This window comes from Cetorhinus maximus, chromosome 15 (assembly GCF_964194155.1).
Source record: "Cetorhinus maximus chromosome 15, sCetMax3.hap1.1, whole genome shotgun sequence".
Lineage (NCBI taxonomy): Eukaryota > Metazoa > Chordata > Chondrichthyes > Lamniformes > Cetorhinidae > Cetorhinus > Cetorhinus maximus.
Window position 1 is genome coordinate 48,146,970 of NC_135893.1, and position 26,648 is coordinate 48,173,617.

The 26,648-nt window shown below is 45.0% G+C and overlaps 1 protein-coding gene across 10 annotated transcripts in view; it reads left to right on the forward strand.

Moving 5' to 3' along the window:
• Window positions 1-26,648, forward strand: part of rhbdf1a (rhomboid 5 homolog 1a (Drosophila)) — a 351,324-nt gene that overhangs the window by 255,255 nt on the left and 69,421 nt on the right. For 9 of the 10 annotated variants that reach the window (XM_078558344.1, XM_078558345.1, XM_078558343.1 and 6 more), the window contains one exon: window positions 16,088-16,298. In XM_078558344.1, the coding sequence (XP_078414470.1) occupies window positions 16,088-16,298 (211 nt within the window). Of the gene's footprint in view, window positions 1-16,085; window positions 16,299-26,648 lie in introns of all 10 variants that reach the window. The other variant, XM_078558346.1, reaches the window with a different exon arrangement.

Genomic DNA, 26,648 nt, shown 5'->3' on the forward strand with positions numbered 1-26,648 from the left:
TGCTTAAAGAAGACCTTGGGATTCCCTTTTATGTTCACTGACAGCCCCTTTCCATGCCCTCTCCTTACTTTTCTTATTAGTTTATTCACTTCCCCTCTGGCCCTTCTACATTCAGCCTGATTCTGTATTGTATTTTCTACCTGACATCTGTCGAATGCGCGCTCCTTTGTTATCATCTTTACCTCTATCTCTCTCATCATCCAGGGCGCTCTGGATTTATTTGTCCTACATTTCACCTTCAAGGGAGTATACCTTGACTTTGCCTGCAATACTTTTACTTTGAAGGTGGCCCATTGTTCAGCTACCTCACCGTCAGCACAGGACCAGTCCCAGTCACTGCTGGTCAGCTGGATGGCTTTGTTTCAAATTCTGTCAGAACTTTGATCTCCGGCATCCCTCCACCTGTCTGTGACCTTCCCCTCCTGTTCTGTAAAGAGCCAGTTTGTCCTGTATGGATAGAGATGGGGATTTCACGGGTTTTCACGCCATATCGTCCTGAGCCCGCTTCATTATTTATTCATTAATTCCCGCAAAGCGTGCCGGTTCCATGGCAGATGGGCTCTCATTTGCCCGCCCGCCATTACCCCGCTGTTGCAACACGCCGGCCGCCATCTTTAAAAGGCAGCCGTCAGCACAGCGCTCATCGCCACCAGCTCACCAGTGCTGTCTGGGAAACATGGCCAGCAAAGGGAAAATGACTGCAGCCTCCCCGCTTCAACGACGGGTCCCTCGAGCAACTGCTGGATGCCATGGAGGCCGCCGGGATGTGCTCTGTCCCCGCTCTAGCTGCAGGATGGGTAACAATGTCACCAACCTGGCTTGGGAGACGGTGGTAGCGGTGGTCAGCGCAAACACCCTGCAGAGGAGGACAGCCACCCAGTGCTGCAAAAGGATGAATGATCTCCTCCATTCCTCCAGGGTAAGTCACTCTTCTCATCACTCCCAACACTCTCACTCACAAACCCGTCACACATCCACAGAGCCCTCACTCACTGCCAGTGCAAGGGACATCACTATTCACTCTCTCACAGTCAACATCATTGTCCTCATCCTGTCCATGGGACCACTCACCACCCACACAGGCCAGGCATCCTTATCATCTGGCCTGGCAGGTGTCCTGATACATTCTCCTCATCTCTATCCATGCAGGACAAGCTGGCTCACAACAGGAGGGAAAGGTCACAGACAGGTGGAGGGATGCCAGAGATCAAAGTTCTGACAGAATTTGAAACAGAGCCATCCAGCTGGCCGGCAGTGACTGGGACTGGTCCTGTGCTGACGGTGAGGTCAGCGCTGCTCTACCAAGTGAGGATCCAGCAGTGCAACATCCATCAGACAACCATGCTGTGAGTGATGTGTCCTGTTTCACAGGCCACTGCCATGCACTAATTATCTCTCCCTGCTTTCATTGGCACATCTTCCAAACAGCTGACAGAGTCCATGACCCAGGGCCTCCAATCAAGCCCTGAAGAAACCTCTGAAGAGGAATCTGGAGGCACCCTCCCTGAAGTCCCATCACAGGGCTCACCCACACCCTCCACCAGCGCAGAGACACACACCTCGGTGGGACCTAGCTTTAGAGTAGCCTTGGGATCACAATCTGGTGAGCACATCGCACTGTCTGATCCACAGCAGGTGGAGGCAGGGACTTCCCATGTGTCCGACACTCAGAGGATTGCTGGAGACCAGAACGTTGCTGAGTCCGAGTCAGATGATGAGCCTCTGGACTCAGTCATGTCACAGTTGCTGGAGCTGCAAAGGCAAGCTCGGGAACATCAGGAAGGGATGTCCGCTGCACTCCTCAGATTGCAAGGCACGATGGAGGAGTCCGTCCGTCTTCAGGCTGAGGTGATAGCATCGGCATGCCAACGCACCGAGGTCAACACTGGTAGGATGGCGGCCACCTTGGAGATCTTGGTCCAGGATGTGACTCCTGCACTGCTGCGCAGGCTGATCTCCATCGCTGATGCCATAGTTGGTCTCCAACAGTGTGTACACAAGAGGAGTGCTGGGCAGCTCGATCTCACTCCAGCTACCCCTTCCGCTCACGGCGTCAGCCAGGGTCCCTTGGGCACCCATAGGGAGGAGGATCAGCAGGTGCACACTCTGCGGCCTCCACCCAGGTGACTCTGGGAGTGACTGGCCCATCCGACTCCCCTCTTCCTGTGACCTCCGCAACTCCAGCTTCACAGGCCGAGGAGGGTACCACTGCCACACAGCAGGACCCCGAAAGCAGGCCGGAGCCCTCCAAGCCTTGACCCTCCAGAGGACACCCGCCAAGGTCATCACAGACAGGGTGTAGCAGTCAGCAAGCTACCTCCACCTCCACCTCCACTGTGGATGTCCGGGGAGCGCCAAGACATAGTAGGGTTAGGAAAGTTAGGTAAAAGTAGTTGCACAGCCTGGGCATGGGTGTTGATCACTTGTACATACTGTTCACTATTGTCAATAAACTCCCAAGTATGTCTCCCTGCCTATGGCTCCTTGTTCTGATGAGCAGTGTTCTTGTCACTCAGATGTGAAACCTTTCTGCACAAGATAAAAGGCAGGTGTCTCAGTCCAAGGCCTCTTGCACAGTTCATATACTGATACTGTAACATCTGCAGGAGCAAACCTCAACGTGATATGACCAGCAGCTCCAACATCAGACCAGCTTGTATCCTTAATTAGCATTTCATGTTTCTGGCTCCTTCCTACAATCTTATTGCAGGGTGAGTGCCCCGATGGTGGGACTGGAATTCCGCGGGGCTTCCACTCGTAGGCGAGACGGCTGGGCACATGCATTCAACGAGGTGCCGGGCCAATCGTGTGGCGGGGGTGGACAGGAGAATGACGACCCCGCACTGTTACCTCACAAAGGTCTGGGTGCCATATTTAAAGGGATTCAGTCATCCCTTACAATCCAGCAGCATCAGTCTGGCTGTGCGAGTGGAGGCTTTGAGACTAGAGCTGCAGCTAGAACCTTCCAGATCATCCTCGCTCCCCCCCGCCCCGCCCTCCATACCCCGGATAACCTCAACTGCGGCTACCACCTGCCAGTTTCAGACAACAAGGGGTCCCATGATGTCTCCCTGCAGGTTCTCCTCCAGTCCACGCAGGAATGACAGGAGGTCCTGTTTCCCGTGAAGGCAGTAGAAATCTCTCCCATCTTACCTGAGAATTTTTGATAAATGGGGAGCCCCATCGGCCACGCCCTGGTCTCCATCTATCCCACCCTTGAGTTGTACCCTGGAGACTGCTTTGTTTTGTCGCAGCTATATCCCTAAACACTCCCATTTTGATCCTGGAACTTTAAGCCATCACCCTGCAACTCCCTCCCCTCCACCTCAGTCACCTTTGACCTTCCCTCCATCACCCTTGACCTGCCCCCTGTATTCTCAACACTCAGGACCTCATCACTGACCTTCCCTCTGTATTCCTGGATCTCTCCATAATCATGCTTCACCCCTCATCTGTAAATATTGGTGTAGTCCAGCTTTCCTTCTCTATCCCCCACAAGCTCCACCACAGCCCCTCCTCCATCCAGCAGTCAGCTATGTCCCAATTCCCCTTTCACTGCCACCACCCAATCTCAGTGCCTCAATACCTCCTCTCCTGTGGTTCAATAAAGCTCTCCATGAAAGAAAAGCAGCTCCCACTCAGTCCAAATCCACTAGGAGGACTACCTTGCCTACTGCACACTGCCTTTAACCAGTCATGAATCTGAAAGCACGTTTCTGTGCACTGCAGAGTTAACTGCAAAGGTGCCAGTTAACCTGGTGAAATTGTGTTTTAATAGGACAGAGATGAGGAGAAATTTCTTTCCCTAAGCGTCATGAGTCTTTGGAACTCTCTTACTCAGAAGGCAGTGGAAGTGGGGTCATTGAATATTTTTAAGGCAGTGGTAGATAGATTCTCAAATAAAAACAGAAAATTCTGGAAAAACTGGGCAGGTCTGGCAGCATCTGTGGAGAAAGAAACAGAGTTGACATTTCGAATCCGTATGACTCTTCTTCAGAGCTCATAGATGTTTACAGCCCAGAAGAAGGCCTTTCAGCCCATCCAGTCCACGCTGGTCAACAAAGATGTGACTACCCTAATCCCATTTTCCAGCGCTTGGCCCATGGACTCCCACCGGCCTCTGGGTGAAAAAATTTCTCCTCAACTCCCCTCTTAGCCTTCTACCTCTTACCCTAAATCTATGACCCCTGTTATTGACCCCTCTACTAATGGAAAAAGTGCCTTCCTATCCACTCTATCTATGCCCCCTCATATTCTTATACACCTCTTATCAGGTCCCCTCTCAACCTTCGCTACTCCAAGGAGAACAACCCGAGTCTATCCAATCTTTCCCCATAGCTCAGAACCCCCAACCCAGCTCTGAAGAAGAGTCATATGGACTCGAAACATTAACTCTGTTTCTCTCTCCACAGAGGCTGCCAGACCTGATGAGTTTTTCGAGCATTTTCTGTTTTTATTTCAGATTTCCAGCGTCCGCAGTATTTTGCCTTTATAATATTGTAGATAGATTATTGTTAGGCAAGGGAATCAAAGGTTGTCAGGGGTAGATGGGAACGTGGAACTTGAAACACAGACAGATCAGCCATGATCTTATTGAATGGTGGAGCAGGCTTGAGGGGCTGAATGGCCTACTTCTCCTATTTCGTATGCTCGTATGTTCAATGAGTACACATAACCTGCTAACACATTACAAATAGGTTCCAGCTGCTTGCTTACTTGTTGTTGGGTAGCTCAATCCGTCTTCAATCCGCCACAGCCTTGATTCCCTACTTTCATCCCGCCATCAGGAAGCTGCCGTTTCGCCTCCCGCGCAGTCAGGTGCACCCGCCTGCCATGTTTCTCACTGCCTGTAGCAGCACAAGATTCCAGCCATTGCTTACAATGCCAGCTCTCAGCTACAATGCAATAATTACAAAAGGTTAAGTTAGACACCTTGCTCTACTATTCATCTAATGACTAAACATTTGTTGGACGTTAATGTCACAGTGAGACTAGCCATAAACATGTTCCATAAACCATACAACTGCCACTTAGAAGTGTGTAATGTAGGTCAACAGACTCATTTTTATCTGACTTAAGAGGAAACATGTAAAATAAATTTGGGTTTCAGGATTTAAGTAAGTACTGACTCTGATAGTAAATAGCCTGTTCTTGTACACTATCTTCACTTGGCCTGTCAAGCCCATGCCAGCTCTCTGTTGAGCAATCCAATCAGTCCCGCTCCCCCGCTTGACCCCCCTATCCCTGCAAGTTTATTTCCCTCAAGTGCCTCAATTTCCTTTTGAAATCATTTGTCCTCTCCACTTCCTCCACCCTTGTAGTCAGCCAGTTCCAGGTCATTACCACTCGATGTGTGAAAAAATTCTTCTACTTATGCTACCGGCATCACTTGCCCAAAAACCTCAAAGCTGTGTCCCCTAGCCTTTGTACCTTCAGCTGACAGCTGTTTTTCTTCGTCTACCTTCACCAAACCTGTCATAATCTGTACACCTCGATCAAATCTCCCCTCAATCTCCTTTGATCCAAGGCGAACAACGGCAGCCTGTCCAACCTAACCTTGCAACTAAAATCGCTCACCCCTGGAACCATTCTGGTAAATCTCCCTTGTACCCTTCTGCCAACATCCATCACCTCACACTTCCCTCTGTTAAATTCCATATCACCACTTTTCTGCCTATTCTGTTAGTGTACCTTTTTAAAAAATTAATTTGTGGGATATGGATGTCGCTGGCTGGGCCAGAATTTATTGCCCATCCCTAATTGTCCTTGAGAAGGTGGTAGTGAGCTGCCTTCTTGAACCGCTGCAGTCCATGTGGTGTAGGTACTCTCACAGTGCTGCTGGGGAGGGAGTTCCAGAATTTTGACCCAGCGACAGTGAAGGAACGGCGATATATTTCCAAGTCAGGATGGCTTGGAGGGGAACTTGCAGCTGGTGGTGCTCCCATGTGTCTGCTGCCCTTGTCCTTCTAGTTGGTGGTGGTTGTGGGTTTGGAAGGTGCTGTCTAGCATTGTGCAATCATCAGTGAACATCCCCACTTCTGACCTTATGACAGAAGGAAGGTCATTGATGAAGCAGCTGAAGATGGTTGGGCCTAGGACACTACCCTGACGAACTCCTGCAGTGATGTCCTGGAGCTGAGATGATTAATTCAAAAAAAGCATTCCAGAAATGGCAAGTACTTCAACCTCTAATTAAACACCCAAGCAACAGTCCACAAAAGCAACCTCCAACAATCACAACCATCTTCCTTTGTGCTAGATATGACACCAATCAGCAGAGTTTTCCCCCTGATTCCCATTGACTCCAGGTTTACCTGGGTTCCTTGATACCACATTCGGTCAAATCCCATGTCCTGTTGTAGTTGATTGGTATCATTCTCACTGTTTGCCATACCTCCAAGTTCATCATTCACAAGTTTTGAAATTTTACTCTGTATTCTAAGATCCAAATCATAAATCAAACAGTTTGGAACTAAATTTCAAATAAATCTGCAGGCCAGGGATCCTGGCACTTCCTTCAGGATCTCTCCCAATGGGAACCCCCCTTGTTTTCCTTGACTAAAAATATTTGAGGCTCCAGGAAGTCCAGAGGAGGAGAATTAGGCATGGAGTTCCTGGATTCCTCCTCTCAACAAACTTCTAATTGAATGTGATCCGTTTATAAAAGGATGCTGAAATGCACCTTGCATCCAAATTCTTAGGGATCTAAGCCTCACTCCTAGTATGGACATCTAAGTGGACACCACTTCCTCCTTTGCCTTCTCGGGTGTAACTCCTTTGACCATACATCAGAGCCTAATGAAGGCCGTGTACTTGAGATCTTCAATGTATGGTGTCTCCAACTCATTCCACCTTATTTTGATTTGCCTTTTTGGGTCGACACATAGACATCGTACAGCAAAGGCTTCAAACAGACCATCCCAGAATTATTAGTGCTCTGCCAGCACCCAGTGTCAACAGGGAACATTGTTTCTATCTGCACAGAAGCTGCCTGACCTGCTGAGTATTTCTAGTTTTATTCCATTGCATCCAGATCCTGATCCTAATTGTCGGCTGTCGTGAAGACAGTTTTCTGATAGCTGATTTTTGGGATCACCCTTTTAAAAGTTTTTAGTGCAGATTTTCCTCTACGATTATTTAATTTGGATGTGTTTTGGTAATATTACACCATTTATCAATTTTTTTTTCCAGAACAGTGTTTGGTGGCCTTTGTTTCTTTGCTGTTTAATTGATTTGAATTCAAGTTAAATTTTACAGCAGACAACTGCAATGGGCATTAGGCCCCTAATTAACATATGCAAGGGCCCCTAACTAACGTTGATTGAGGAGGCTCCCAGTCTGCCTAAAAATGGGCCTGACAAATTTAGCAATCACCAGCGCCTGTGCACATTGGGCCCAGGACCACCCCCGGCTAAACTGATCACGCTGAGCACCATTTTACACTCATAAAAGGCACAATGTGTGCCAATTTCTATCCCTCTGTGCTTCCTAACTGATATGCACATAATTAGACATTGAGCATATTAATGATAATACAGAAAATCATGCTCTGATTTAATCCTCTAATAATTAAATGGACAAAGAAAACTACAGGAACTATCCCTTAGTTGTAGTGAATGCTTCCTTTCTGTGGTTTGAGATTAGTTAGTTTAGAAATTGCCATCAGTCATGTTTTCATATAAATGCTCAACACAGTAGTATCAAATTCCTCTCTAGTGTTAACCAATTTAAATTGAACAGGTTAAAACTTGTGTTAAAATAGCAGAGAGAGAAATTTAATATAAGCCTATTGTGTGTGCTAATTTATTAACTGAATACTGTGTTCAGGTGTGCCTGCTTTGATATATTCTTATAAATAATTGTGTATTGTGTTTATAGCAATCAATTCGTCATTTCTAATGTAACAAAAACAGTACAGTTTCAAACTCGTACTTCTTAATGGCATGAAAAGTACAAGAAACAGATGTAGTAATTCAAATTGATGGAGAAATTCTCCCTGCGAGTGAAAATACCTTAATTAACCTAAGAGAAGACATACCTGTGACCTCTGTCTGATCTTACTGTATCGGGAGGCGATGGCATAGTGGTATTGTTGCTGCACGAGTAATCCAGAGATCCAGGGTAGAGCTCTGGGGACCTGGCTTCAAATACCAACACGGCAGATTTGAATTCAATAAAAAAAAATCTGGAATTAAAAGTCTAATGAGAAAAACCATGAAACCATTGTCGATTGTTGTAAAAACCTATCTGGTTCACTAATGTCCTTTAGATAAGGAAATCTGCCATCCTTACCTGGTCTGGCCTACATGTGACTCTTCGACTTTTAAATGCCCTCTGAAATGGCCAAGCAAGCCACTCAGCTGTATCAAAAAAAGGAATGATACCGGACGGATTCCCAGCATCGACCTAGGCACCGGAAACAACAGCAGCAATCCTGTCAATCTTGCAAAGCTCTCCTTACTAACATCTGAGAGCTAGTGCTGAAATTGGGAGAGCTGTCTCACAGACTAGTCAAGCAACAGCCTGACACAATCATCCTCATGGAATCATACCTTACAGATAATGTCCCAGACCCTACCATCACCATCACTGGTTATGCCCTGTCCCACTGGCAGGACAGCCCTAGCAGAGGTGGCGGCACAGTGGTATACAGTCGGGAGGGAGTTGCCCTGGGAGCCCTCAACACCGACTCTGGATCCCATGAAGTCTCATGGCATCAGGTCAAACAATGGGCAAGGAAACCTTTGGCTGATTAACACGTACCGCCCCCTCCCTCAGCTGATGAATCAGTGCTCCTCCAAGTTGTACATCACTTGGAGGAAGTACTGAGGGTGGTAAGGGCACAAAATGGACTCTGGGTGGGGGACTTCAATGTCCAGTGACCAAGAGTGGCTCGGTAGCACCGCTACTGACCGAACTGGCTGAGTCCTAAAGGGCATAGCTGCTAGACTGGGTCTGTGGCAGGTGGTGAGGGAGCTAACAAGAGGGAAAAACATACTTGATCTCATCCTCACCAACCTGCCTGCCGCAGATGCATCTGTCCATGACAGTATCGGTAGGAGTGACCACCGCACAGTCATTCTGGAGATGAAGTCTCGCCTTCACATGAGGATACCGTCCATCATGTTGTGTGGCACTACCATCGTGCTAAATGGGATAGATTTCAAACAGATCGCGCAACTCAAGACTGGGCATCCATGAGGCGCTGTGGGCCATTAGCAGTAACAGAATTGTACTTGAACACAATCTGTAACCTAATAGCCTGGTATACCCCCGCTCTTCCATTAGCACCAAGCCAGGAGATCAACCCTGGTTCAATGAAGAATTCAGGAGGGCATGCCAGGAGCAGCACCAGGCACCCCTAAAAATGAAATGTTAACCTGGTGAAGATACAACACAGGACTACTTGTGTGCCAAACGGCATAAGCAGCAAGTGATAGTCAGAGCTAAGTGACCCCATAACCTAGCGATCAGGCTATCAAGCGGCATTTGCTTAGCAATAATCTGCTCACTGACACCCAGTTTATGTCCTGCCAGGGCCACTCAGCTCCTGACCTCATCACAGCCTTGGTTTAAACATAGACAAAAGAGCTGAACTCTCGAGGTGAAGTGAGAGTGACTGACCTTGACATCAAGGCCGCATTTGACAGAGCAAAACTGGAGTCAGTGGGAATTGGGGGGAAAACTGTCCATTGGTTGGAGTCATACTTAGCACAAAGGCAATGGTTGTTGGAGGTCAGTCATCTCAGCTCCTGGACATCACTGCAGGATTTCCTCAGGGTAGTGTCCTCTGGCCAACTGTCATCAGCTACTTCTTTTATGTCCTTCCTTCCATAATAAGGCCAGAAGTGGGGGTGTTCGTTGATGATTGTATCATGTTCAGCACCATTCATATACTCAGATACTGAAGCAGTCCATGTCCAAATGCAGCAAGACCTAGACAATACCCAGGCTTGAGCTGACAAATGGCAAGTAACACTCGCACCACACAAGTGCCAGGCAATGACCACCTCTAACAAGAGAGAATCTAAATATCGCCCCTTGACAGTCAATGGCATTGCCATCACTGAATCCCCCCACCATCAACATCCTGGAGATTACCATTGACCAGAAACTGAACTGGACTAGCCATATAAATACTGTGGCTACAAGAACAGGTCAGACACTGGGAATCCTGCGATGAGTAACTCATCTCCCGACATCCCAAAACCTGTCCGCCATCGACAAGGCACAAGCCAGGACTGTGATGAAATACTCCCCACTTGCCTGGATGACTGCAGCTCCCACAACACTCAAGAAGCTTGACACCATCCAGGACAAAGCTTGATTGGCACCACACCCACAAACATTCACTCCCTCCACCACCAACACAAAGTAGCAGCAGTGTGTACCATCTACAAGATACACTGCAGAAACTCATCAAGGCCCCTTAGACAGCACCTTCCAAACTCACAACCAATGGATCAGTTCTACCACATCCAGTCGTGAATGGTGGTGGACAATTAAACAACTCACTGGAGGAGGAGGCTCCACCAATATCCCCATCCTCAATGATGGGGGATCCCAGCACATCAGTGCAAAAGATAAGGCTGAAGCATTTGCTACAATCTTCAGCCAGAAGTGCCCCGAGTGGATGATCCACCTCGGCCTCTTCCGAAGGTCCCCAGCATTCTACCATGTAGAAGGACAAGGGCAGCAGATAGATGGGAACACACCACATGGAAGGTCCCCTCCAAGTCACACACCATCCTGACTTGGTAATATATTGCCATTCCTTCACTGTCGCTGGGTCAAAATCCTGGAACTCCCTCCCCAACAGCACAGTGGGTGTACCTACACCAGATGGGCTGCAGCGGTTCAAGAAGGCAGCTCACCACCACCTTTTCAAGGACAACTAGGGATGGGCAATAAATGCTGGCCCAGCCAGCGAAGCCCATATCCTGTGAATGAATTTTTAAAAAAATCTGTGACCTCTGGCTGGTCTTAACAATTACATGAAATAAGAAATGGTCAAGATTTTGCCCACAGCCTTGAAGAGCACTTAAGCTTTGACCTCACCAAGTATTCACCTAACTATGATTAGTTTTTGTGGCCTTAAAGAAGTGACCTTAATTGCGATGGATTACCTAGTGCATCTCGTGTTATTCTGGGCAGAATCATCCCAGATTTGCACTAAGTGCAGTAAGGGCCGGAAAAACAGCACTTTACCTGCTGGCTGCAATGGCAGCTTTTCACACCGTACCATCCCAAACACGCTGCATTAATTCTGCTTTCCCAGGATACACACTGTTTCCATGGTGGGCGAGCTCCAATTCACCAGCCACACCATCACCTCACCGCTTCTTCACACCAGGCACCACATTTTAAAATAGAGCCGCACTCAGCGCCTCCGGCCCAGGTCTACTGTAAAGAAGATTGCAACCCTCGAGCATCCTTTGGACGCAATGGGGGACCACTGTTCTGACCTGTACCCCCCTCTGGACCTAGGAGGGGCAGCAAATTTACCATTCCGGCTTGGTAGGCGATAGCGGTGGGGATCAATGCCAATGCTGTACAGAAGAGGTTGGCCATCCAATGCAGAAAGAGGATGAATGATCTCGTCCATGCAGCCAGGGTATGGCAACCGGCTCATCACTCTAAATTCACACACTCAAGCCCATCACACATTCACTGGCATCTCACTCACTGCCAGCTCAAGGGACATCACCACCCATTCTCTCTCTCTCACACACACACACACACACACACACACACACAAGTCCATCTGGCCTCATCTCCTCTGGGGACTGCCTCTTCAGCCCTCACTATCTTGAGGCCACTTGCACAGATCAACATGTGCCCCACACACACCTTGGGATACCCATTTCAGCCCTCATCCTGCAGCCTCTTCCCTTGCCTGAGGCCACTTCTCCCCCTTCACCTGGCAAGCCCTAGCCCTGCAGCCATTGAAAAGCCATCCACACATGTCTGACCTGGTAGGTAGAGTCCTACCCATGAGCCCCCCCTAAAAGTGATGTGGTGCTGCCGACATGGGCGTGTGATCCAGCGGGGGGAATAGGGGGATGAGTCCGGGGGGGCTGGCCTTATATTGAAATGCTGATGAATTAAGATGGGTTTCCCGACGTCCAATGGCGGGGAGGCGTGGCCTGCCATCGAGGGGCCGAGCAGACAATCGCAAACTGGTTACACAAAGTTGTGAAACTGATTTTTGGCCTTCTCACCATATTGTCCACTCACACCCAACGCCAGCGGGCATGGAAAGTCCTGGCCTCTGTTGTTAGTTGCCTCTCTAAACGTCTCTCTAATGTTAGCAATTTGCCAGGAGATTAGGTAGTGTTTTTTTTTAAGAACAAAAATCTTTGCATTCACCAGTATTGAATTGGAATAGGAGGAAGTGAAGAATGCTTCTCCAATGACTGAACGAGTAACTGCACCATCTGGTGTGGTACTATGGAAATTAGCAAAGTGCCAGATTTGACTTCTGATCTGTAACAAGTTGACTGAACTTAGCCCGCACAGCAGTAGAACTTCTATAGTTGGCCTCTATCTCTTTCTGATCATTTAGCTGCAAAGTGTCTGACTAGAATTCACTTAATGATGGTATCAAACTTAGCTGAGATATCCTGAAGCCGTCATGTTGGAGTAGAGAATGCGGAATGACTTTTCTGACTCGTACTCCTGGTAAAGCTTTAACAATCAATGGTGCAAGGAACAGAAAATGGGTGATGGACAGTGGAAGGAGAAATGCTGAGTTTACAGACAGGAATAGAGGGTGAATCACTGGAGCAGTTTCAAAATGGATAGAGCAGTTGGTAACAGTGACCTCCTCCTGCACTAATGTTCAACATAACGTTGCAAAAGTGGCAAACCCTCTATTACTGAGCTGTGGTTTATGTAGCTGGTAATCTCCCCAGGGTAGATGTTGAGAAGAATGAATTATTATCTGTGACTAACTATCCAGATGGCCTAAAAAAGAAAGCTACAGAGAAAGGGTGAAACTAAATTCGGTTCAGTAATGCATAACCATCCTGGATAGTCTTTAGCATTAAAAGAAAACAAATGAGCAACAGGTGTGTGCCAAAGCAAGCCTTTAACTTAACACTTATTCAGAGGACAGTTATACTCGTTACTGGGTGGGGGTGGGGGGGGGTTGCTTGAATGGTAATGAGTCAGAACATTTTAGAATTCCATGTTGTTTGGCAGATTACTCACTCCACACCACCTACGGCACAAAATGATTATTTTAGAATATGGGTGTTCCATTGAGAAAAGGGCCATCATATGCCTCAAAGAACACTATTGTACTCTGTTAGCAGTAAGGTAGACTTCTGATTATCCTGAAAGCAACTTCCAAAACAATATGTAAAGGCACTTAAGATAAGAGACAAGTACGAACATGGCTTTTGACTAGTAGAAGTACTTCAAGTTTTTGTTTTCTGTGTTCCCAGATGACAAAATAAGACACTAAATTTAATTTAATTTTATTACTTTTTTTGTAATATTTCTTTACTTTCCAAATTAAAATTTTGTAAGTGGGCAAAAGAAGGAAGCTGAGCAGACTTTTGTCCGAGGGTGAGAAAATTCTGACAAGATTGATTCCTTTGAATAGTTGCCCATTTTGTGCTGATCCAGAACTTTAGGTTGAGTCTTCAGAGCTTTCAGTGGAAACCAGTGAAAACGTTAATATTATAATAATAACTTGCAATGATATTCTTATTAACACATGCAGTTTCCAGGTATCTTAAGTTTGATCTTACAGAATTGGCCTAGGTGATGTGTGTATTTTGAGTTTACAAGGAATTAATATTTATGCTGTTTTTTGATATCTTAAAATGAAATTCATTCTTAGAAAAGTGCTATCTTTTTTGCCAGTTTACTTTTGAAGATCTTTTGATAGAGTTATGGCAGTCATCATTTAAATTGGAGGCTGTGGTAGAGGATGAATGAAAGGGTTTGAGATAGCTTGTGTTGTATTTTACCTGGAAGTTGTATATACAGATTGTGGGTCACATCCACCCTAGAATTTAATGGAAAAGCTCGTGACTCTGCTTGACAAAGGATGCAGTTACAGAGTTGTGTTATCTCCTGGAATCTCCGCTCCAAACAATCTATTATCATAGAGACAGTTCTACAGTTGATGTATGGCCACAACACACTCAAACTTCAACGAATCCTGTTCGTTCCGAGCTGCCACAAGAGACGTCAGAAAATCCAGTCACCTTGCAGTTCACCAATGCACCAAACAGCTGACTGGTGCATTTTTCGCTGGGGCAACAAATGTCATTAATTTTTCCATGGGTAACAAGCAGCAGAATGAGATACTTTGAATATTTATAGATAGCAGAATTGCCCAGAATTGAGAGCATCATGGTTGACATGCAAGCGGCATATGGGCCACTGCACATAGTCACACCTTCAAGAACTCCAAGGTTTTCACTGGATTAAAGTGTAAGTCAGTGTGCAAGTTGATGCCCAGTTTGCAGATAACAGTCCTTTATTTCAAGAAATTCTATGGTACCAGGATTATTTGGCAGAGACACAATAAGTACATGGATGGTAACTTTCTTTCAGCCCCGACGCCTCTAAGAGACATGAAGTGCAGTGCCTTGCAAGTACAAGCATTGTGGAGTCACCAGGATCATTAACAAGACATATTATAGACATCTGAAAGCAGTGTTTCAGGTGGCCAGAGATTAGTATTCGTTTTATGTCTGAACACAATAGTCTGCATAACTCTGCCATCCAAAGAGCGGGAGGAAATCCACCAGGAGCTAAGAGCTGAGCTAGAAGAGATTCCTGCTGAGGCACCTTTGCAGGCAAACATGAGGATGAATCAAGAGATGGTGGAAAGATGGAGACCTATTAGGAGAGTGTACAGACACCGGTATGTGGTGGACACCATTTAATGGGATAAATGGGAAGCAGTTTATCTGAGTGGTGAGTGGAAAGAGCAGTTTTTTAAAAAAAGCAATTTGGAATCTAGTTTTTTTATATTTGGCGCAGTAAGTATAAAGACAGTGAGTTGCAGGTGTGTCTATACAAGAAATTTGTGGTCCACAGCTGGAGTATTGCTGCACTTTGAGGACCTTCTTTATGGAAAGGATTTTGGAGCAATAGAAAAAGTGGAAGATTGACAACACCAGGGATGAGAGGATGCACTTAGAATGGAAGACTGGAAAAGCTAGTGTTGTAATCACAAAAGCAGACAAAGTTAACAATAGAAATGCTGAAAGTGAAAACTGAAAGATTGTTTCCATTGATTAAAAAAAAATTGATGGAGAGCATAAATTTAGAATCAGTACTAAAATTATAATGGTGAATGTTTGATTTTTTTTATTAGAATATGGAATAATGTTAAAACCAAGTCAAACTCAACATGTAAGAAGGGGTTACAGGGCTGATTCCTTGATTGGGCACAGTGCAATACTCCAGGGGTTTTATGAGTTTCCATTGCTAAATTAAATGACTGACAAATCAAGCTCTCCAGGTGTGTGATTTCCCTAAAAGTGTTCCTTGCGACTGTCATTCCACACTGGGAATGCCTGATCAGTAAAGTGGAATTAGAGTAGATCGATCCAATATGAGACCTGCAGTGTCACAGCAGAATGCACTGAATGGTTGTCTTGTGTGCTGAAATTTCTAAGATTCATTGCCTATTTTAAATCTGCTAAGTTTAACACTTTAACGTCAATTGAATTGTTACTTAAATTTAACACGTCAAGATAGAATGCAAAGCAAATTTGAAGGCACATTTTGAACCCTGTATGTTTTAATTTCAACCTATGATTTAGATTGCAGGTATAAGAGGAATTTAAACCTAGGTAGTGTTAGCATGATATCAAATGACAGAGCCATTTATGTCATTATGGAGAAAAGATATTAACATAGTCTAACCCAGAAATTGTTTTTCTGTACTCGAGATGCATGTATCTAAATATTGCACTATCTACTCCATACTTGTTAAGAATGCACAAATGTATACACAGCAGAATGGATTATTTCCCGTAAGGTAATAAGCTTTAATATATGTTGAGCCACTAAATTCTGTTGATATTCGGGGCAATCACCAATCCTTTATGTTCTACAGAGGTACAGCCGACTGGTTTGGAGTTAGCAAAGATAGTGATACCACCCAAAAATGGCAGAGGAAGAGCCTTCGTCACTGCAGCCAGAGATATGGCAAGCTTAAATCGCATGTGATCCGCGAAATGGAACTGCCCAGCCAAGACAACATCTCCCTGACCAGCACTGAAACCCCTCCTCCCCTCTATGTAGGGCCACAGTTTGGCATGCAGAAGGTAAGACCTGGAAATCGATCATCTGACAATCTATACTTTACTTTCTGATCTTGCTGCTGTTAGTCAACATGAAGTTGAAAGAAGAGTAGGGGGCGTTACACCTCATTGCTTAACTCCTGTGCAGGCATGTTTATGTTACGCTAAAGTTAAATGTGGGTTGATAAGCCTTAAAAATATACCAAAAAGTAATCACAGCTGCAGAAACATTGAAGACAATGAAGGTTCCAAATAGTCTTCAATTATTAAGTGTTGGAAAGTTGTAAAGGCCACAAAAAACTGTACTGGAGACAAAATGTACTTTGGTTTCTTTTGATAATTGTTGCACTGAGCTTCGTGTTGACTTACTCTTGGAACAACTATAATTACTTAATCATAAATTGTAAATAGAGTAAATAATTATTGTAATAAACAATAATGAAAATTTGTACTTTTTCTATCCGAGGTATGCTTGTGATTGCAGACTAATTGTCACTATAAGAGCAAATTCTCTAATACTGCAACCATGTCGTGATAGAAATTTGTTAGAGTGGAAAATAAAAGGCAATTTAAATAATAAACCAAATGAAGGAAGATCAAAGTACAATATAGAACAATGAAAGAAAGCAAAACTGATTATGGGGGAACAAATCTATGTTGTAAAATTTTGTTTCTCTGTTAATGGGTGGAATATCACATGAATTTGGTTGTGATATTTTCCAGTGAACTGTGGGCCAGATTTTCAGAAAGTACTAATGTAAAAACCATGGGACTGTACAGTAAGTTGGAATGTTTTAGTGCTGGAATCCTGAAAAGGCACAGTGTACATGAAGGAAAACCTATTTCACAGGAAGCCCAGCGAGTGGCAGAATCCTATTACTGCAACATGATAGCACTGATGGACAGGTACCTATGGAAGTTAAAAGTTTTAATATTATATGGAATACAGGTGAATTCTAGCCCTCTATTTTGTGGACTTAAATTGATGTCCTTTTATTGTTCTGCTCTGCCATATTATAGTTGAATAACAAATGCTGTTTCTTTTCCAATATTTGCCTGTAGTTGTGTGTGGGAGTGTGGGAAAGAACTGGATGAGGGAACTTTAGATTTTGAATTCAAATTTATGGACCTCCCTACAGCCAGAAGTCTTTTGTGTCCAAAAGGAGATATCAGTACTATTAAGCAGTGCTATTAAGCAGTTCTGACTATATAATCTATCCAAATAAAATAATTGTTTATAGCCCTGATATTTACTGGAGACTGTGGGTTGGCAGAGTGGGGGGGAAAGGATATTAAATTTTAGGATGGGAAACATAGAAATAAGGGTTTCCTGCACCTCCTGTAAAAATAAACTGCAGGACATGGGGGGGGTGGGGCGGGGGGGAATATGAGCTCGGCAGGTTTCCCATCTGACAGCCCGAATGTCAGGGGAAACAGCTGTCCATTACGGTGGATTCGGATGGAGGGGTATGGTGGGAAGGTTGGACAATGGTCATGAGGGTTGGCGGGGGGGTGTGAAGAGGTGGGGGGGAGGGTGAAGGTGGGGTGGGGGGTGAAGAGGTGGGGTGAAGAGGTGGGGGGATGAGGAGGGGCGGGGTGGGGGAGGATGAGGAGTGGGGTGGGGGTGGAATGTGTTGGGCAGACATTGTGGGTTTGGAGGGAACATTGCCAATTTCAACAGCAGATCTCAATACTGTTCTCAACCAGCCATCCATGGGTACATGTGCCATCCAGGAATTCCTATACAGTGATCAGGAGTAGAAACTATGATTCGTTTTTATTTTCCCTGTCCTTGGGGTGCTGAGGCTAGTAGTAGTGACCCTGTGATCAGCCAGCTGAGCACAGAGCGAGGTTGGAATCTGGCAGCTCCTTGTCTTTTGCACATTAATTTTCCAATTAAGCCATTGTAAAGCTTTCAAAATCTAACTCCCTTTCATTTACAGTATAAGATATCCTGTTGTTGCCTGAGTTCTTGCGTCACCAGATGGAATTTCTTTTTTGCATAATCCATTGCAAGTTTTGAAAAAGGCTTTCTGTCGTGGTGTCCACTCTTTTTCCATTTACAAATAAACAGGCCAAACTGCACTGAGAATTTTAAGTGAATTAGCTGGCACCCGTTCATCTGCGAGGGATGATGGGAATGCAGCCTCAGAGCTTTGAGGTCGGATGAGATCATCTGATGGCTGAACAAGCCAATTCTGGAAAAGCAAAGTCAGTCACAAGCGCCACACATGAAGTTCTCCCTTGCCACTGGTGAGGGATGATCTCTGCTGACACTTTGTTTGCAGGGCTGGGATCTGCTTTGGAGCTCCTGAAACCAGATGTTGTCCTAGTGACAAACTCCTGCCCACAGCTGGTGTCGCCATTTGCATCGATCGTCAGTTCCCATTTGTCGTCACTGATGTTGAGGGATTTCATGCCTCTTTTGACAGCATCCTCAAATTGGAACTTTGGGAGCCTGCTGGTCTCTTGGCACCAGCTACACCTCCCCGTATAACGTAACCTTGGGGATGCAGCCACCTTGACGTGCCCAAGCCAGTGAAGCCTTTGCTTGGTTAGCACTAGCAGACTCGGCACGTTTTCTCTAGAAAGGTCTGTTTTATTGGTGACTTTCTTTCCATGGGATGCCGAGGATTTGTCGTAGACACCAGAGATGGAAGTTATTGAATTCTTCGTCAAGTTACAGATTGTCATCGTAGATCCAAGGAAGCAAAATTTGCTGACTGCTTCCGGTGGTGTTTTTTTGACTCTGATCACAGGCAGAGTCGCAACATCCTGCCCCATAACTACAGTTTTCTTGACACTGATGACACCAGCATGGGACAGACAATCCAGGAGCCTTTGAGCTGGTCTTCTGTCTGATCAACTAGTGCAGCATCATCAGCAGACAGAAGTTCTCTGCTCAGGACATGCCACACTTTTGTCTTGGCCTTCAGCCTTGATAGGTTAAGGAGTTTCCTGACGGAGGATGTTATCAGGATACTGGATGAGATGCAAGTAGGTAGAGGAGATACTCAAGGAAACTAATATTGAAGCAGGGGCAGGGACGCACCAGAATTAACCAAAGCAACGTAACCATAATTACGGAAATAATGTTATTAAAGAGTGACACCCCCAGGACCAGATGGTTTCCTCTCCAGGGTTTTAAAGGTTGTTATTTACATGGACTTCCAGAAGACATTTGATAAAGTCCTTCTTAAGAGAGTGCTAGCTAAAGTTCAATCCTATGTAATTGAAGGCAAATTATTATCCTGGTGACAGAGAGTAGGAATAATGGGAAATACTCTAATTGGCAGGATGTCAGAATAATATCACACACTGAAATGTATAGGGGCCTAAACTAGTCACCATGTTTATTAACGATAGATGCTGGAATAGAAAGCCATATATCCTAGTTTGCCAATGACACTAAGATGGCAGCATTGTAAGCAGCGTCGATGAAAATATAAAATTTTAAAAACATATTAATAGACAAAGTGAATGGATAAAAATGTGACAGGTTTCAATGCAGGCTAATGTAATTCATCCACTTTGGACCTAAACAGAAAGAACATAGGGCCTTCTAAATGTCGGTGAACTGAAAACAGTCGAAGTCCAAAGAGACGAAAGTGTACAGGTGCAGAGATCATTAAAGTGTCATTGGCAGGCACAGAAGAAGATGAAAAAGCCAATGGATTGCTGGCCTTTATCTCTAGAGGACTAGAATACAGGGGGGTAAAAGTTGTGCTTCAGGTGTACAAAGCCCTGGTTAGATCACATCCTGATTACTGCAAGCAGCCTCGGCACCATGGCTCAGAAGGATATATTGGCCTTGGAGGGAGTGCAGCGTAGATTTACCAGAATGATACCTTAACTCCAACCTCTCATGCCAGAACTGGATGCAATCCTCCAGTTGAGGTCGAACCAGAGATTATTTTCACAAATTTAACATAACTTCCTTGCTTTCGCACTCTAAACAGCTATTAATAAAGGCCAGGATGACATATGCTTTATTAACTGTGCACCGTCAATCTATCCTGTCATCGTCAATGACTTATGCACATATGCACCTAGGTCCCTCTGCTTCTGCACCTCCTTTACACTTGTACCCTTTATTTTATATTGTCTCTCTGCATTCTTTCCACCAAAATGAATCACTTCACACTTCTCTACATTAAATTTCACCTGCCACTTGCCCTTATATTCCATGAGCTCTAACTTTGCTCACAAGTTTGTTGTATGGCACTTTATCAAATGCTTTTTGAAAGTTCATGTACACTACATCAACTGCATTACCCTCACCAACCCTCTCTTTCTCTCTTACGCTCAACCCACTTAACACCTTACTATTCCCTACTCTAGTGTTATCGGTCTCTTCCAATATTCTGTGAACCTTGGTATCCTTCTCTAATATTACCTTCTGGGTCCCACACTCCTGCTAAGTTTAAACCCTCCCCAATAGCACTAGTAAATCACTAGCAAGGAAATTTGCCCTGGCTCTGTTTAGGTGCAACCCATCTGGCCTGTATAGGTCCCATCTGCCCGAGAACTGAACCCAGTGTCTCAAGAATCTAGAGCCCTCCCTCCTGCACCATCTCTCTATCTGCTCTATCCTCCTATTTCTATATTCACTTGAGCATGATGCCAGGAGTAATCCATAGATTACTACTTTTGCAGTCCTGCTTGTTAAATTCCTACCTAGCTCTCTAAATTCTGACTGCAGGACCAGACGGGGAACTCCTGCACTATCTGTCTCTTCCTTCGTGACTGCCTGGTGGTCACCCATTCCCCCTCTCTCTACATACTCTTTAAGTTGTGTGGTGACCACATCTATAAAAGTGCTATCCACAAACCACTCAAACTCGCAGATGCATTGTCCTGACCCCAGCTGCTGGTCATGCTCTGAAACTTGGACCTCGAGCTGCTGAGGCCGATGACAATTCCTGCAATTATGGTTGTCCAGGATAGGGGAAATGACCTGGAGTTCCCACGTGGAACAGGGTGTGCACTCCAGAGGTCAGAGCTGCCCTGTCATTCCTCTGTCTATTAGATAATAAAACTTAGAGCTTAAAAAATAAAGATTTAACAGTTATCCACGTCTCTTCTTCTGGAGTTCTTTAAATATAGGGATGATAATTGACTTAATCCTTAGTATCAACAAAATTAAAATGTTTAATTTCACAACATGTTAGATGAACTTTCTAACCTTTGAAGAAAGACAAATAAAGTTACAATACTCACCAGCCAATCAACTCACCTGCCTTCCTGTGATGTCACAGTTCATTTTTATTCTCTCTCACGTCAGTGATCCTGGCCCGCTCGGCCCCCTGGCCCCCCACCGGCCTGCCGCCCACTCGGCCCACTCTGCCCCCTCCCCCCCATAGCCCCCCCCCACCCTCCCCCCGGCTCGCCGTCCGCTCCCCCAGTTCCCCCCCTGCCTGCTCCCCCCCCCGGCCCCCTAGCCCGCCACCCACTCCCCCTGGCCTACTTCCCGCCCCGCCACTCCCCCCGGTCCCCCAGCTCGCCGCCCACTCCCCCCCGCCCACCCCTACCCGGCCCGTCACCTGCTCCCAATATCAGATTTATTTAATTAATTTAAATTTCCCCAACTGCCAAGCTGAGATGTCTCTGATTCAGTCATCCAGGTCTCTGAATGACCAATGCGATTAGTATAACCTTTGCTATTATATCCCATGCCTCTCGCCTTTTCTGCCCTGGAGAGCCATTGAACTTCTTGCGGCACTACCCATGAGCAAGGGACCCCACTCCTCCTGTTCATCTCCTCAGCCACCACAGACTGGCTTCTTCCTCCTATCTGCTGGGAACGGGATTCTGTGTGTGCCCTTGTAGCCCGCAGCATGACCCAGGGAGCAGCCTTCCCTCTTTGAGACTCCATCACTCCAGTTGTTGTCCCTCAGTTGCTAGTTGTAGACTGTTTATATTCCATTCCCCACGGTTCCCTTTAAATACTGAGGCTGGATCAGCCAGGTGCAGGTTTTGATCAGGCCTGCCTGCTTTGATTGGTTCAGAGACTCTGTAGCGCAGTGCCCATGCCATTGCTCAGTTGAAGAGCCATGGGATAACCTCTCTCTCAAACTCCTGGGTTCCTGACCTGTTGCTGGCCTCCCCCACTGTGAGTGAGTTCAAACCTTCAGCGAGGAAGCTACACTCAGCGTATATAAAAACACTAATTTGTTATTTCTGGAGTACTCCAGTCGATTGTGAGCACCTCTCTTTTAAGGAATGATGTAAATGAATTGCAGTGGGTTCAGAAGAGATTGGCTAGAATGTTTCCTGGGTTGAGGAATTACTTTTACTTGGATAGACTGGAGAAGCTGTGGCTGTTGTTCTTGGAGCAAAGGAAGCTTGGAGGAAGTTTGATAGAAATGTTTAAAATCGTGAAGGATTTAAATAGTGAAAAGAAACTGTTTCCTATGACTGAAAGGTCGATAACCAGATAATAATCAGATGTAACATAAGGAAAAACTTTTTTACGCATTGAGTGTTCATGATCTGGAATTCACTATCTGATAGGATAGTAGAAACGCATCTCCCTTTTGAAGGCTACAGTTGAATTGGATAGATACTTGAAGGAGAGAAAATGAATTACCGGAGTATGGGGAAAGAGTGGAGGTGTGAAACCAAATGATTGCTCTTTGACAGAGCTAGTGTAGGCTTGATGCGCTCAGTGGCATCTCCTGTGCTGTAACACTGTATGAAAACCACTTTAGGCCCATTTTATATTTTAAAAAATCCATCCCCCAAAATTATGCCAGTAGTAACATATTACATTAAATGATAGCTAACATTGCTCCCACCACAAAACCACAAATCAACTGGGCACTCTGCCCAATCTGTCATCACACACCAATATTACACATGACTCAATATATTTTCAAAAATACCTAAAGTGCTTTGATTTTGGGTAAAAGCCCAAAAAAAGCTCCTGAAAGATTGTCACGTTTATTGAAACCCTCTAATTGTGTGTTTGCAGCAACATGGGCACATGGGCAATGTTCTCAGCGGGGTTTTGCTCCTTTTCATTAAACCACAATTGTTCTTTTCGTGAACTGTAACAAAAGATCAGATTGGCAGAATGGGACAATGTCAGCATAGCTGTACCAAATTGAAATGGTGAAATGGGACTATCAAATAAATCAATGTTAAGCCCCGCCTAGATCTCCAGGCACTGAAATAAGTTATTTTATGTTTGTGGCAACTTCTGAGCACTGCATGTTTAGTGGTTTTGTCCCAATATTCCTCTTTGGGCTAGTATTTCACTGACAAACTCACATTATGAGTTTGCGTAATTGTCCAGCAACATAGCAGTTCCAGAACTCATTTCAGAGTTTTGTGATAATAGAGCGCTATGATACTATATAGTAGTTATAAAGAATGGAAACTCTCTCCGAATTGTCTGCCCTCAACCAGTACCGTTTGAGGGAGCTCATTGACTAAGACCTAAAGGTTTCCCAGACATCTTACCCAGGGAAATTGGGCAGTGAAGCCCATCTCTAGCATGCCTGAAGAATGCCTACTGGCTGATATGAGATCAACCCATGTTACTGCCTGTAATAGTATTTGGGCTAAAAGTGAATTTGAAGCCATCAAAGGAGATGTTATTTGGTGATGGGGAGAGAGGAGAAGTTGGTGTGTTAATTGTTGGTAAAATAAATTTGCGAGCAGTTTAATAGCAGTCCCTATGTTCTATCTGAGGGCGTCTTGCCTCAATTCAAATAACTTGTTAAAATATCTCAGCTGGCAAGAGTTACATTGAGATGTAGCAAAGGTGTGATGGCTACAATTACCAGGTAAACCTGGGAACTCTTTCAGACATGCTCCTTGGCATAAGAAGGGGCAGGTGGAAGGCTGACTCTCTGCCCTTGCTCCGTCTGGAATTTTGTGTATTGACACAAAGACAAATTTATCCTGGTGAGACTGAGCTCTACTGTAAATTAAAACTCTCCAAGGTTAGACTATTGTCCTACATTTTTTACAAATTTATGGGGGTGAAATTCAACATCAGCAGGGGCAGGAAGCAAGTGGTAATTGATTGGTCACCAGGTATACGCCCTGCCAAATATTCAGCCCGTTTTGTGCCCCTACAAGAATTGAAATTTAGCCACTGTATAATTATTGCATGCCTTCTGCATAAATATCTAAATAAAAAATAGTTGCACATACTAGCCTAGGGATTACTGTAAGTAACACAAGAACTTAGTGTGCTTGTATCATTTATATGAGCCAGTTAATTTTAAATGGATTAATCACTCACACACAATTACAGGTACAGGTAAGGAAGGTACCTTCACCTGTCTTAATTCATCCATAGGGCTAAACCCGAAAGAACTATCGCACTCACCCCCACCCATTACAGCAGCTAATTGTTAATTGGCTCCAAAACTTTTGCTTCCACAACTCCCTGGAAGTTTCTTCCATGTGTTGAATGTTTCTGTTAAAATGAGAGAGAAGAGCTTGAATAAAATACTATTCAGCATTTATATGATAAAATTTCTCTCAGAAATTTCCAGGCTAATATGTTTAGCTTGGTGTTAGCTTCCATATAAGGAGACACTCTCACTTGGTAAACATTGTTGCAAGTTTGCTGCTATATTCACCATCGAAAGCATGCAGCACAGCAGTGTATGGATTATAACAAAACCCTATCCCAGCATTGTCAGTTTCTGTTGAATTTTTGAAGTGGGCGATCCCATCCTGCTTAAAAAAAAATCAACCTCCCTAAAAAACAGAAACTCTCATTGTTAACTAAACAATTTTCCTTTTACACAGTTGGCTCTTGGGACTGGGTGAGGCCCTCTCTTAGTCACTAGAAGCTGGCAACTGAAGTATGTCCTAAATATTCTGGTCTGTCTCGTAGATCCTTTTTTCATTTCTCAAACTATCTCCTTTTCCCTGTCGTTGTGACCCTTAGATGATGCTTATCTAACGGCAACTCCTCTTGTTGACCCCTGCTTTGAACCCATTAGTAATGCAATAGAATTTTTTTCAAACAACCTTCCACTGCATAGGAACATTCTTAATACTTTCCATATTATCCATCTTTTATTGGGCTTATTTTTGTATTGCCAGCTGTTCTCTTTTACTAGCTCAACTGCTTTGCTATAATCGCATTTCCTGTGTGTCTGTGAATGGATGCTATTTTCCACCAGTTGTGGGTTTGCAAATCTTTTACCATTTGAAAAAAAATGTCAACTGTTAGTGAGCTAAAAGCTGCAAAGTCTGATTGGTGCAATGATTCGTGCACAGGTATCCTGTGCTTAAATTAATTCTGAAGTGCAGTGGAAAAATTGGACAGTCGAGGTGTGTGATTTTGGAATGTGCTTATTTACAGATCATGTTAAAACTGCTGCCTGGGAGCAGTTAGCCAGTGTATTGAAAGATGGATTAGACACAGCCAATAGTTTTGTGGCACTGTATAAATAATTGGGCAGATTTTCCTGTTATTGTGTTTGCCACAAAGGATTAGCTGGGTGCAGTGTATGGAGGGAAATCAATAAGGCAGGACTGCACAGCCATTACAGAACCTGCTCTGTTCGTCCATGCTCCTCACCCCAGTGATCCTCTATGCCAAGCACAATTACAGGAAAAAGTGCCCTGATTTTAAAGTTGCACCACACCTTAGATCACATTCAGCCCTCCAAATTCAGCTACGTAGCACTGATATTTTGAGTGCCACGGGTGGCTTTTTGAGTGCAAAATTGTGTCTGTGCTACATGGCACATTTCCGGATTGGCCTGCAGTGGGGCATTGGTTTTGTTGAGGGCGTTAGGATGGGCATTAGGAGCAGTGCCAGCAGTATGACAGTCGTGATATCCTTCAGTGTATAATGCCGTTGGTGCCATTTTCAACCTCAATGCCCCAGCTGAATCCCTCTTAACCTCACACAACTGAGCATGCATTCAGCAGCAGTAAGGAGCCTCCACTCACCCCGATCAGTGTTACTTAAGGGGGTCATCAACTCCTTTCAAGTCAGTTGCTGATTGATTTCTAATGGCTCTTGCTGTTGCTCAGTTTGTAGAAGTACTGTGTTTTTTCATTTACGAGATGTGGCTTCGCTGGCTGGGCCATCATTTATTGCCCATCCCCAGTTGCCCCTGAGAAGGTGATGGTGAGCTGCCTTCTTGAACCGCTGCAGTCCATGTGGGGCAGGTACACCCACAGTGCTGTTAGGGAGGGAGTTCCAGGATTTTGATTCAGTGACAGTGAAGGAATGGTGATATATTTCCAAGTCAGGATGGTAAGTGACTTTGCAGTGCCCCTTGTAGATGGTACTCACTGCTGCTACTGTGCGTCGGTGGTGGAGGGAGTGAATGTTTGTGAATGTGGTGCCAGTGAAGCGGGCTGCTTTATCCTGGTTGGTGTCAAGCTTCTTGA